Genomic DNA, 12,875 nt, shown 5'->3' with positions numbered 1-12,875 from the left:
CCTTAGAACTTGGGGGTAAATGTGCCCAGCACTAACCGGAAGAAGGGGTTCAGAGGCAGAGGATCCCGCCTCCCACCTCGGCCTTCAACCTCCAGATCCTCTGGCCCCTCCACCCCAGCCTGAACGTTTCTACTCCTGCTTAAAGCCTGATGCCCCGCCCCTTCTGTGCTGAGGGCTCAGATCTACCCCTCCTTCTGCTTTCCCAGTAGCCACAAATGAGACCTGGATCCCCACTTGCTTAGCCTGCTGCTACAGTCCCCCCCTCCCCCGCACCCCAGGGCAGGCTTGCCTGCTCTCCTGACCACTAGTAATCGGACAGGAGACACACCCAAAGGCAACCAAGTGCGGGCCAATCAGCAGTTGGTGTAGCTCAGGGCCAAAGGTCAGCCCAGGCCCTGGCTGGATGCCGCCTTCAGACTGGGGGACAACCAGAGGCTGGGCGGTGGCCTCAGAACAGTGGGTCCCACCGATACTTTGACCCCACCCATTTTTCCCAAATTTGCCTAGTGCTGGAATAAACAGACCAAAATTCAATCTACCTGTGTTCCTTGTAGGTTAAAATAGGGTGCTTTTCATACACTCAAGTTCTTCGAGCCTCTTTTGGATCAGGGGAGTCAAGTACTCGGAGAAACTCGAGATTTGTTCAGGATCCCAGAGCTAGAAAATGCCAGAGCCACAGTTCCACAAAAAGTGGTTTATTGCTTTTAGAACAAAATAAGATGCTTTTAGAACTTTTGTTAGTAAAGAAAAACGGTTAGAACTTGAAAACATTTCTAAAACGATGTTTTGTCAGCGGATGCAAGTAGGCACTTCGACAGAGAAAACTGCCCGCTTGCAACTGTGCAGGCCCGAGCTGCCCGGTTACGTGGAGCCAACGGCTTAGAAGCGGGGCTTGCGCTTGCGGCCGGTGTACTGGGTGTCGGGTCTGACCTCCCTGTGGCAAGGAGACAAGGGGGCGGTCTCAGAAAAAAGAACAAAGGACCTACCTCAGGGAGGCTTTCAAGTGCAGGCGATCCCTTGGTGGCCACAGACCACGCCCTCCCCCCATCCCCAGCCCAGGTACTCACTTGCCCTGCCGCCTGCGGCGCTCCTTCTTCTCCAGCACCCACTCACGGCTCTTCCTCACCACCCCGCGCCTCGCCATCCTGCGCTGGATCCTATGCGGGAAACACAGCTCTGAGGGCACGGGTGGAACCCACGTGGCACTCAAGCTAGTCCACGCAGGGAAAAATAGTGGTCCTCCCCGAGGCAGGCGGCCTCCGATGCCCCTGCCACAGAAGTCCCTGCTTCTGGACACCTCTCCTCCCCCAGTGATATCCCCTGGGGCCAAAGCGGTTGTCTGGTAGACGAGCGGGAGGTGAGAGGCCCCACTCCCTCACGGGCATCTTTGGGGCAGTAACCACCTGTTCAGGTGTGTTCCCTTGTTAGGTGCTGCCTGTCGGGCAGGCAGGGGGCCGAGCTACTTTTAGGGCAACACGGGCCAGGGTCAGCCCTCGAGAGCCTGGCACTGCCAAGGACAGCCAGAGGCCCGATGCCCAGTGCTGCCGACTTCGGACCCTGGTCCGGCTGCGGGGTCGGCGTGCCTGGCATAGACCAAGTGGGGGTTCCCAGCAACGACAGATGTCTGAGGCAGGAAAACAAGGCTGTCAGCTCACGGCAGCCGCGACAAGGATCCTCAAGCACTGATGTTGGCCTCCAGCCCTGGCTGAGGAGAAAAGGGACCCCTCACAGCCCCATGGGAGAGAGGCCCTGGGAACAGGGAGAAGCCTTTTGTCCCTAAACCACATCCCCACCTGGCAGCTGGGCTCAAACGATTTCCAGCATAATTCCTGCCACGGAGGGCCGCTCGCCATTTGAGTAACAACCATTTCCTGAGCACCTGAGCGCCGGACCCATGGATGTCCTACGGCAGATACGAACCAGGCTTGCCCTTGAAGAGCCCACAACTGGGCCAGGGCAGGGACCAGCCACACCAGGCAAAGGGAGTGCAGAGACCCAGCAGCTACCGAGGGAATGACACGGAAAGGAAAAGCAGAGTCTGCGAAAAACAAGAAGGCTGCTGAGATAAGCGGGCGTTTCTGCAGGCCGAAGGTGGGGCGGCAGCAAGACCAGAAGAACCACGCAAGGGTGCGGCACTGAAAGGACCGAGGGAGAGTTAGGGAACAAGAGTCCCGTGTGCCAGGCAAGAGAAGGGGAGGGGTCCAAGTGAGATCCTGAGGGTCCAAAGCACAAGTTCCCTCCTGGCATGAGGGCCAGTGCAGGCCGGATTCCAGCACAGACCATGTTTGCAGCTACTTCTCATCTGTTCTGACCTAAGAATAAAAGTCAGAATCATTAAAAACGAAAAAAACTCAGGGGCTCGGTCGGTTGAGCATCTGACTTGATTTTGGTTCAAGTCATGATCTCGTGGTTCGTGGGATCAAGCTCCGTGTCAGGCTCTGAACTCAGCATGAATCCTGCTTAAGAATCTCTCTCTCCCCTCTGCCCCTCTCCCTTCCTCTAAAATAGAAAGTTAAGGGCGCCTAGGTGGCTCAGTCGCTTCAGTGTCTGACTTCAGCTCAGGTCATCATCTTGCGGTTTGTGAGTTTGAGCCCCACATTAGGCTGGCTGCTGTCAGTGCAGAGCCTGCTTTGGATCCTTTGTCCCCCTCTCTCTGTGCCCCTCCACTGTTCATGCTTTCTCTCAAAACTGAGTAAAAACACATGAAAAAATTTTAAAAAGAAAAAAGTCTCAATCTCACTTGGCTGGGCCAGTTCATGGAGGTGTGAATACAGGCAAGGAGTGTGCTCTCCCTTCAGTAAGCAGTGGGCGGCCAATGAGGTCTCACAACAAAGAAATGAGACAATGTGATCTAGACACTTCAGCACGTACAGGCAGTGGTGCATGAAAGAAACATTAAGAATGCCCACAACCAGGGGGCAGGAGTCTGAGGCACCAAGTGCAAAGCAGGAGGCAGCTGCCAACAGGGGGCTGGAAGTACAGGACTAATGATCAAGGGTCTGTAAGGAAGGACAAGCTGGGTGGCAAGCTGGGAGCCACAGAAGTAATGATGGGAAAGAGTCATGGGGGCAGATACGAGCAGCAGATGGGGGCAGTGAGCGAGGGCCCCAGACCAAAGGTGCCAAGAAGGAAGTTGGGCAGTAGTGGCAAATGCCACAGGTGGACCAAGTCATCAGAGAAAGTCAGAGACTGACAAGAATGATTAGACAAAGGGGCGCCTGGGTGGCTCAGTCGGTTAAGCGGCCGACTTCGGCTCAGGTCATGATCTCGCGGTCCGTGAGTTCGAGCCCCGCGTCAGGCTCTGTGCTGACAGCTCGGAGCCTGGAGCCTGTTTCAGATTCTGTGTCTCCCTCTCTCTGACCCTCCCCTGTTCATGCTCTGTCTTTCCCTGTCTCAAAAATAAATAAAATGTTAAAAAAAAAAAAAAAAAAGAATGATTAGACAAAATGACAAGAACACGAGAAGGCCAGATCATCCTCCCAAAGGACAACAGCCCCCTGCCCCCCCGCCCCCCGAGCCGAGGACCCACAGAGCGAGTGCCCACAGAGCCAGGGAGACAGGCCCGTGCCGGGCACTGTGCCGGGTCTGCCCACACACACGCGCTCTGCTCCTCCACACGCTGCCCGGGTGCTGGCATTATCCCCTCGCTGAACAGCCAAGAAACGGACGCTTACCTAAGTTTACAGTTAGCACATGTCGTCTGTAGACCCCAGTGTGAGGACAAGAGGGATTCTATGGTGGGTGGAGGGGGATGAACCACGTGCACATCCTCTGTGAGGTGGGAGAGGGCGCCACTCGCTGGGAGCAAGTGGTGGGCGCCTTAGAGCAGAAAACATCTAGGAGAGCCCCTCCCCCCCCCACCGGCCCGCAAATCCCCACGGGGAACACGGGCTGAGGAAGCTAACAGAGATGACCGTGGGGAGGTCAGGGGGCTCCACTCTGTAGTGGACACAAGGAACACACTTGTGATCTTCACCACCTGTGGCCTTCCTGACCTATTCTCTGCGCATTTTTCCCCTTAAACGTCTTAAAAGTCTTCAGGCTTCTCACTCACATCAACCAGAACTAAGAAATAACCTCCTTCACTGCCTTACCATCAATTATCCAGTCAGCAAACACCGGAAACCTTTCACTAACAATAAGACCCTACTCTGGGATCAGGGACACACCAGCAGAGCCCAAGTCCCCCTTCTGGCTGGGGAGCCAGCAAGCAAACAAACACACAGGATTGAGAACAGTGAAAGGTGGTAAGGAAAATAAAGAGTAAGGAGAACTCACCAAGGATACTGGAACAGATAAATGGCAACGTGTGATTTCCCTTTCTCAAAAATTAAAGGAAAAAGAAAGAATTCACCTTGCTGCTGTGCAGAAAATCAATTCAAAGAGGCAAAGTGGAAGGAGGCCAGTGCCGCAACTTCCACACTCCAGGCAAGGACGGTGGGGGTTCAGACCAGGGGAGGGGACCGGCTGTCACCCGGACAGACACAGAGGACTGGTCAGATGTGAGGTAAGAAAGACAAGAATGACTGTGTGGGGAAGGACAGAGGAAGGCAGTCTTGGTGTGAAAAACAAGAGCTGGGTTTTGTTCCCAATACTTGTGGGAAGCCTAGGTACGGATACTTTGGAGGCAGTTAGGAAAACGGAGGTGAGGTTGAGACCATAGGCATAAACCCAAAGCAACAAACCTGGAGTTGGTGATTAAGGCAGCAGAGAGAGAAAGGGTCCGGGCTGGGCCCCAGAGTGCTCGGAGAAAGAACAGCCAGCAAGCTGAGGACAGAACCAGGACGGCAGGCAGGAGGCCGAACTGGGAAAAGCATCGAGGGAGTGGCTGGCTGTCGTCAGTGCCCGAGGAACAGGCAGGTTAAGAGGAGGACAAGAGAGAAAGCAGACTGAGAAGCAGCCACAGATTTGGCAAGACAGAGGCTGGCGTGGCCTTGAGAAAAGCAATCCATGAGGAGACGGAGGTGGGAGCAGAGAGGAGTGAGAGAATGGTGTGGTGGAGCAAGAGGCACACATGAGATGTGACCCAGAGGGAAGCCCATGCACGAGGGGGCGCAGCGGGGGGAGTTAGGGCCCTTAGGGAGAAGACAGAAGAAACAGGGTCTCTGCAAACTGAGGGAATGACCCAGGAGAGTAAACATGAGGACACAGGAGCGGGGAGGGAGAGCCAAGAGGGGACAGAGGCCAGGATGCAGGTGGCGGAGGCAGCCTCGGGGAGGGAGGAGACAACCCGGCAGTCCTGGCAATAGGGAAGGCAGAGAGAGGAATGAAAGATGGTTGCGTGGCTGTCCACAGACATCCAGAAGGGCCCCTGCTGCCCAGCCTGAGGCAGGAGCGGGCACAGGCCCACAGGGTTCCCCACTGTTACCACCCTGGTGTCACTGCCACACTTGAACCTCAGAGACCTGGTGCAGGCAGAGAGCCACGTAGGACGACCCCAGCAGAAGCCAGCCCCTGCACTCCAGGCAGGGGTGACAACTGCTTACCTCTCACTCGTGAACGCAGACTCCGTGGCCTCCTCTTCATCAGTAGTTTCGGTCAGGGCCTGCGGGGACCAGCGTGCTCTTAGATCAACCTGGAGATCTCTCAACCCACCTGCCCCACCCCAGAAGGTCAGGCCACCCAGCCCTGAGTCCTTCCAACAGGTACCAGGCCCAGCCCCACAAGAAGGGAATCTAAAGGACACGAGCCTGCAAACTCTGGATCCCTCACCTTTGGCAGAAAGGTCGAAGGCCCAGAAAACAAACAGAGGTAGAACCTGAAAGCAGAAAAGTACAGAGTGAGGGCTGGGCTCATAAAGCCACGCACAGGTACAAGTCTCCACACTCCTTCCCAGGAACAGGCGCAGAATGTGTAAGCCCCGGTGACCCAGCCGAGCACTCCTCTGGCCCACTCATCACCCCAACACCCTCTCCGCTCAACGCGGACAATACACTAGCCCCCAGCACTCACTTCTTTGCCTTGGCGCTGTTGGGGAAATCCACCACCACGCCACCAGTGAAGCCAGCCTTGGTGGCCTGGATCGTGATCAACTCCAACTGAGAAGAAAACGGCAGCGAGTCAGGCAGGGAGACTGGGGGAGCAGACAGCTTCCGCTCCACTCCTTTCGAGAAGCCAGTTTGCCCCCCAGGGTGGACCCTACCCAGGAGAGCTGAAGGTCTTCATCAAACTGTTCCCAATTCTGAGTCCCCAAAAGGCGTATACACAGGAAAGTGCAGGCTGGAACAGCAACTCCCCTGGTTCTCACTTTTCTAGCCCAGGGACCCGTCTCCCTGCTCCCATCTCAGGAATGAAAGGCCACCATTCAGGAAACAAACTCCTTCAAGTTAGGGGCCGGGGACAGCTCACCACTGGTCTATCAGGGTCCGCACCTGTATCTCCTCATCCCCATGGCGTGACCCGCCACAGAACAGACAGCTGTTGCCATCGTATCAAATCCTCCCCCCACTGCCATTCATTTGGTTACAGAAACCAGACACATCCTCATAATTGTAATACCACAGATCAGCCGAGAAAACACACAGGTCCTATCCTACCCCGCAGAAACCTCTCCCTCAGGTACTCACTCCCTACTTTTCCCACCAGTCAGCAACAATTTCCTTGTTCCGTCACCTCCCAACAGCAAGAGGGCAGGTGAGGGAGGCACAGGACAGCTTACCTGTTCTGGGTCTCTCCCCCTCCCCTGCACCTCCAGTAGCCAAGGCGCTCACCTGCTCAGAGTTCTCAGGATACAGCTGCAGGACAGCCCGGGCTCCACGGACCTATAAGCAACAGAAACATCACTCTCCTACAAACATACCATGGGCTCAGGGCCCAACGCTTCTCTCTTCCTCGTTCACTAAATATCTGAAATCCCACTGTGCACGTGACCCTGTTCTCAGGGCTGGGGATGTAGCCGTGAACGAGAGAGAGCGCCTGAACTCTTGAAGGCCCGTTGCAGTGAGAAAGGCAGCTAATACATGGTGGTGACTTAGTGCCAAGAAGAAAACCAAATCAGGACAAAGGAATGGTAAGTGACAGGAGACTATTGGGTTTACTTTTGGCTCAAGGAAGGCCTCTCTCTGAGGAACACTTGGGCAGAATCCTGACTGTAACGGGGAGCTGGCTGAACATAGAAGGGAAAACCATTTCCACAGAAAGGCAAACACAAAGGCCGTTAGAACCTCAGATTAACCCCAGTGTGTGTGTGTGCAACAGAAACCACATAACACACAAGGACAGCCAGCCATCCACAAGAAACAACCCATTCTAGAAAAACCAGGGATGAAGCGAGGTGATTAAGAAGAACCCAGATATGGGGCGCCTGGGTGGCGCAGTCGGTTAAGCGTCCGACTTCAGCCAGGTCACGATCTCACGGTCCGTGAGTTCGAGCCCCGCGTCGGGCTCTGGGCTGATGGCTCAGAGCCTGGAGCCTGGTTCCGATTCTGTCTCCCTCTCTCTCTGCCCCTCCCCCGTTCATGCTCTGTCTCTCTCTGTCCCAAAAATAAATAAATGTTGAAAAAAAAAAAAATTTAAAAAAGAAGAACCCAGATATACCTGGCCTGTTCCAAAAAGGAAAAGAACTCATTTTTAGGACTTAAAATCTCAAACTATCAATTGATCCTATTAAACAACTGAAATCAACACCATCAGTTACAAAAATAAAAAGCTATTGAAGGCTCTGTCTGTGATAAATAACCCTCCTGCACCCCATCTGAGCATCAGCAGTAGGGGAGAGGGAGGGTGGGAGTCACAGGATGTAAGCACTCTGCATGCCCTGGACATGAGGTCTCTGTCCTCACTCCATGGAATCCGTGCCCCCACACCAACTTCCGATTAAAATTTAGTGCAGCCAGACACAGGAACTGTGATCAGTCTCAGACACCACCATCTTCTGCCATTTCATTAGGGAGCGTCAGACCACCAAGCTCTCTCTTTAGGCCAAGACAGGAGAACCATGATAAGGTCCTGCCACCCCATGCAGTACCATTTGAATGGCTTTCCCCTGGGAAACTTCCTACTCCGTTACTGCCTGTAGAAGGGAGAAGCGGCCAGCCCAGACTGGAGACGATCTCATACTCACCAGCACAGAGTAAAGAGAAGAAAAAAAGCAGTATAGGCGCTTGGCAGGGATGTCAGACTTCTTATTTGCATTACAGAGCCACTGGACAGCAGAAATGCTGAGAAAGGAAAGGACCCCAGTCAGGACAAGTACCAACATGCAATGCTCTCTCCAGCCTCTTCAAGACTCTAACACCACACACAATCCTTGAGCCCCAGGTGAAACCCTCCTGCCTATAACTCTCTTTCTGGGCCTGTGCAGATCCACTCCAGGTGACCATTCTATAATACCGGATGAAGGAGAGTAGAAAGAAGGTTGGCATCAGCTTCCTTGTAGCCAATCTAAACCAGTATTTTCTCAACCTTGTTTCTCCATGCATCTCAAATTTAAAATTACTCAGTGTGTCAAGGCTCTCTGCCACCTACCCCTTCATTCCCTTCCTCTAATCAAGGGAAAACCCCTTTATAGTATGTACACAAAGGCACTCATTCACTTTTTCTCCTCTTCAATCGGTTCCTTTAACTGTACCTGTGTCTTCACCATCCCCAGATTTAAAATGCTCAAGCAACTATTATGTACTCCACTCAGGTGTTTCCCCCTTCACTGCTGTGTACACACATGAATGGAAGCCCAAACCCCACTTGCCTGTCCAACTGCCTCTCCCAGGTTTTACCTTCCTCTACCATTCTCCTGGTCAGCACTCATCACCACCTCCAGCTTGCTTCAACAACCTAACTAATCTCTCCTTTCTTTTCCTTTTTTTTTTTTTTTAATTTGAAGGAGTGGGGGAGCACATGCAAGCTAGCAGGGGAATAGGGGCAGAGAGAGCGACAGACAGAGAGAGAGAGAGAGAGAGAGAGAGAGAATGAATCTTAAGTAGGCTCAATGCTCAGCACAGAGCCCGACACGGGGGTTAGCCCCACAACCATGGTATCACGACCTAAGCCGAAATCAAGAGTCGGCCCCTCAACCAACCAAGCCACCCAGATGCCCCTCTCCTCTCCACTCAATAATCTTCCCAAAATACAGCTCTGATCTGGTTACTCCCTAGCTTCCCATCAATTACTCAATAAAGCTCAAACTTCTCAGCATGGAATTTAAAAAGCTCTCATTCTTGAGGTGCCTGGGTGGCTCAATAGGTTAAGTGTCCAACTCTTGAGATCGGCCCCTGAGTCGGGCTCTGTGCTGACAGCTTGGAGGAGCCTACGTGGGATTCTCTCTCTCCCTCTCTCTGTCCCTCCTTTCCTTGCATGCACTTGCATGCATGCTCTCTCTCTCAATAAACAAACTTAAAAAAACACCTCTGGTCTTTCCCACAATCTATCAGGTTCCTTTCCCTGGGCACTTCTGTGCCTTTGTTCACACTGTTCCTTCCCTCAGAGCCCCATCCCCAGTCCCAGGACTATCCAAGTTCCTCTGAGCCTTCAAGGCACAACCCCAGCCCCTCCTCCTCCTCAAGGCTTCCCCGTGCTCTCTAGCTTTTCTTCACCGCTCTGGTGGGTCCCACAACTCTGGTCACACCCCACACTCAACTTCATGTTTAGCTGTATGGCCCATGTCTTATAGCACCTGACACACCACGAAGAGTTAAAAATTAAAAGAAAGGGGGGCGCCTGGGTGGCTCAGTCGGTTGAGCATCCGACTTCGGCTCGGGTCATGATCTCACGGTTCGTGGGTTCGAGCCCCGCATCGGGCTCTGTGCTGACAGCTCAGAGCCTGGAGCCTGTTTCGGATTCTGTGTCTCCCTCTCTTTCTGCCCCTCCCCCACTTGCACTCTGTCTCTCTGTCTCAAAAATAAATAAACAGTAAAAAAAAAATTAAAAGGACTGTGTTGTATTTCCACAAACCTCGCAGCACCTTGTACCATGTCTTACATATAACAAATGCTAAAAAAAAAAAAAAAAAAAAGTAGTAAGTTTGCCATACTCTCTCTCCTCTCAAAAACAAATAAAAAGTGACTACTTACTCCTAAAACATACAGACCGTATCACCGGCCTTTGGTTTGCTGCAGCTTAGAACAATCTCACTCAACCGTTACTAAAAAGCAATTGCTTTCCTTGAAATGATTTCCCCCACTCTTGTTCCCAGATGTAAACTAATCCCTTACCCTAGAAGAAAATCTTCAAATCTACATTTTTACTGCTTACCCAGATCCCTAATGCTCAACCCACAATCACAGGATTAAAGCTGACTTCTTCCCCTATCCCCTACCCTCCACCCCATCAACAAAGAGAACAGAGAATACACCAAATAATCAACAATTTACCACAGGACACAAAGAACAACTTCATGTTTCTAACAGTCACTTCAACGTTCTAAGATCTGTTATCGAAGTACTACATAAAGGCTCAAAACTTAACCCAGACAACCCAAAAAGGACTAAGCCACTGAAGAAACTGGCAAATCCCGGACCACTCTCCATTACAGTTAGTCAAAAAGAAGGAAACAAGATGGCTGCTGGGGCCCACAAGATGGCTCCTAGAGATGTAAGAAGCCACCTCTCCACCACCCTCCAACAAAGCACAGAGAATCTATAATCTATACCAGTGGTACCTGAACCTGGCAGCGCAAGATGATCAAAGGAGTAGACAGTTTCAAAACACAAAAAATGCGTAATTGGGGACGCTGCTCTAACCAGGGATGTGTATTTCTAAGTCTCCTGTGTAACTCTGCACAACCAGTTTAGGAAGCACTGACCTGCAGGACTAAAAGCAGGAACTGAAGACTCTTACCTGATACAACCATCAAAGGTGCCTGGTTTGAAGGGAATGCCCTGGCCCATGTCCCCCAGAAGCAAGTCTCCCTCAGTGTCTCGGTCCAAGGCCGCATCTACATTGGACGATAATACGTCAGGAAAACAGACGACGCGTAGCTGCTCCGTACACATGAAGCGTAGTCTGCTCCAATGCTAAGTAGCACATACTTACCCAGCATGGCAGGGCTGATGTCGATGCCCACCCAATAGTGCCCCTCATCCGAGAGATAATCTCCACTCAGCCCAGAACCACATCTGGAAGACACAATAAAAACAGGAACTCAATAGTGTGAGCAGGAAAGACACTCCTCCACCTGGACAAGCTGAACTAGGCCCCAGGATCTCACCCAATATCCAACAGGTAACAGGGCTGACCCTCGGGCAGACAAAGGAGCTCCAATGCGCGCCCAGTCATCTGGGTCTGGACATCAATCATCCGTGAGCTGGGAAGGCAGAAAACACAAGTGATAAAGGAGTTCTGGGCTAAAACATTGCTCAGAGCAAAAGAAGAGAAAGAGAACAAGGCACAGTCACCCTGAGGCACCGTCCCAGTCACCATACCCAACTACACCTATTTAAGAGCGACCCCCAAAGTCCATGTAATACAGCAACAAGTTATTCTGCGACACAAATTACAACTTTGCCAGCTGCAAAACTGATGTGAAGGGAATAAATCGCTTAGCTAATGACTAACTATTGCCTATTTTCAACTCCACGTGGTTCTGATATGTTTATTACTGAAAAACACGTTTTCTGGAAAAATTACCCACCATAGTTACTGTCCTGTATAAAGCTCAACAAAGTACAACAAAAATCCATAGCAGTTGCTACCCATGAGAAATATAATGCAAGCCACGTGGGACTTTCTTAGTGCCATGATTAAGATGAAATACTAAAATTAGTTGTAATAGTTTACCCAACCCAATAATCCTGGTAATATATCTTAACCCGATTTCAACACATCATCAACATTCAACAGGTAAAATGTTAACGTTTTCTTCACCGTAAGTCATTCAGACCAAACATTACTTCAAGAGAATACTGCCTCTTAACAAAACGGATCTTTGGTGTTCTCTGCCTTTCCCAAGATCAAGAGGAAGAATCGCACTGAATTCTGCAGCTGGGAAAAAAGCTAATGACAACCGGATCAGAGATTTCTGCTGGCCTTGGTCTTGGACTCTAATTTGAATGGAAAAGTGGAGAACAGTTATCTCTAGAGTAGTGGTATCAGAGAGAGCAGGCTTGGCAGTCCCTGTTCTAGCCTTCACCTGTTAAATGACTCTATGGTTAACACAAGTTAACTCCCCCCCTGAAATTCAGATTCTACACCACTTGTCATAAGACCTTAATGATAATGCAAACAGGGGCACACAGCATTCTGGGAATACTACTTCCTCCCCCTCAACAGCACTGACTCCCCCTACACGTATCCACCGCCCCTGCTGATTTTACCGCATGCTTCAAACAAGCTGTCACATGAAACTTTGAGAACCCCCTAGAAAAAGTACGCATGATTCACCTCCATTTTAATGCTAAGTTCACCGAGGCCCAGAGGGTTCCGAGATTTACTCAAAAGTTGACTTTCCCACCGTGAAAAATAGGATCAATCCGGGTCCCTTCCTTCCCTAACACCCCAAACTCTTGCGTGCTTTCCAAGTCGCGCCAGCTATCAGGGTAACTTGCCGGCCCCCGAACCCCGACGCCGCGCGACATCTAGGCTCCCCTTACTTGCGCACGTATTTCCGGGCTTCATTCTTGTCGTAAAACTGCGGGGAAGAAAAAGAGAAGAGTAGTATAGAAGGAATCAAGACGCGAAGGCCTTAAATGGAGGAGAGAAGGACGCGCGCGAGCCGCAAGCCTCACCAGCTCCGGGGGCCCGCCGTGCTCCGGTCTCTTCCCGCGGAACGCCATCCCCACGCCTCAGCCGCGAGACTCACGCTAGTGTTCCGGGAACCCGGCTTTTATATCTTCGGCCCCGCTCCCGCCCAAAAACACGCATGCTCCACCTTTCTCCCCGCCTCCCTTTTTACTCGATTGGCTAGAGGGCCGACGCGCTGCGAACAACGCGCGCTTCCCATT

The 12,875-nt window shown here is 51.9% G+C and overlaps 1 protein-coding gene and 1 non-coding gene across 7 annotated transcripts; both read right to left on the bottom strand.

Moving 5' to 3' along the window:
• Positions 1–679: 679 nt before the first annotated feature.
• On the bottom strand, positions 680–12,780 carry BUD23 (BUD23 rRNA methyltransferase and ribosome maturation factor). 6 transcript variants are annotated; one of them, XM_045047340.1, is made up of 13 exons: positions 12,660–12,780; positions 12,525–12,562; positions 11,144–11,239; positions 10,969–11,051; positions 10,774–10,870; positions 8,063–8,159; positions 6,711–6,761; positions 5,953–6,038; positions 5,713–5,758; positions 5,487–5,545; positions 1,921–2,038; positions 1,068–1,157; positions 680–934 (listed from the first exon to the last, which is right to left on the bottom strand). In XM_045047340.1, the coding sequence occupies exons 1-12, from the start codon at positions 12,705–12,707 to the stop codon at positions 1,110–1,112; spliced, it is 867 nt and encodes a 288-aa protein (XP_044903275.1). In that variant the 5' UTR covers positions 12,708–12,780; the 3' UTR covers positions 680–934; positions 1,068–1,109. The 6 variants fall into 6 exon arrangements, 5 of the variants coding, with proteins under 5 accessions (XP_044903275.1, XP_003998622.1, XP_006942116.1 ...); XR_006590888.1 differs by lacking the exons at positions 680–934; positions 1,068–1,157; positions 1,921–2,038 and adding exons at positions 1,158–1,705; positions 1,794–1,903; positions 3,675–3,771; XM_003998573.5 differs by lacking the exon at positions 1,921–2,038.
• LOC111558324 lies at positions 1,619–1,749 on the bottom strand. Its single transcript, XR_002739045.1, has one exon.
• Positions 12,781–12,875: the final 95 nt, after the last annotated feature.

The sequence above is a fragment of the Felis catus genome, chromosome E3, assembly GCF_018350175.1.
Source record: "Felis catus isolate Fca126 chromosome E3, F.catus_Fca126_mat1.0, whole genome shotgun sequence".
Taxonomy (NCBI): Eukaryota; Metazoa; Chordata; class Mammalia; order Carnivora; family Felidae; genus Felis; species Felis catus.
The sequence above is the reverse complement of the archived record's forward strand: the minus strand, read 5'-3'. Positions and strand labels throughout refer to the sequence as shown.

What these genes read in the sequence shown, in the direction of transcription:
- BUD23 (XM_045047340.1), bottom strand. Translation starts at nt 12,707, where the DNA reads ATGGCGTTCCGCGGGAAGAGACCGGAGCACGGCGGGCCCCCGGAGCTG. An exon ending in ACGGCGGGCCCCCGGAGCTG is followed by an intron (nt 12,563 to 12,659) that starts GTGAGGCTTGCG and finishes TCTTCCCCGCAG; the next exon opens with TTTTACGACAAGAATGAAGC. An exon ending in TGTTACCTGTTGGATATTGG is followed by an intron (nt 11,052 to 11,143) that starts GTGAGATCCTGG and finishes TGTGTCTTCCAG; the next exon opens with ATGTGGTTCTGGGCTGAGTG.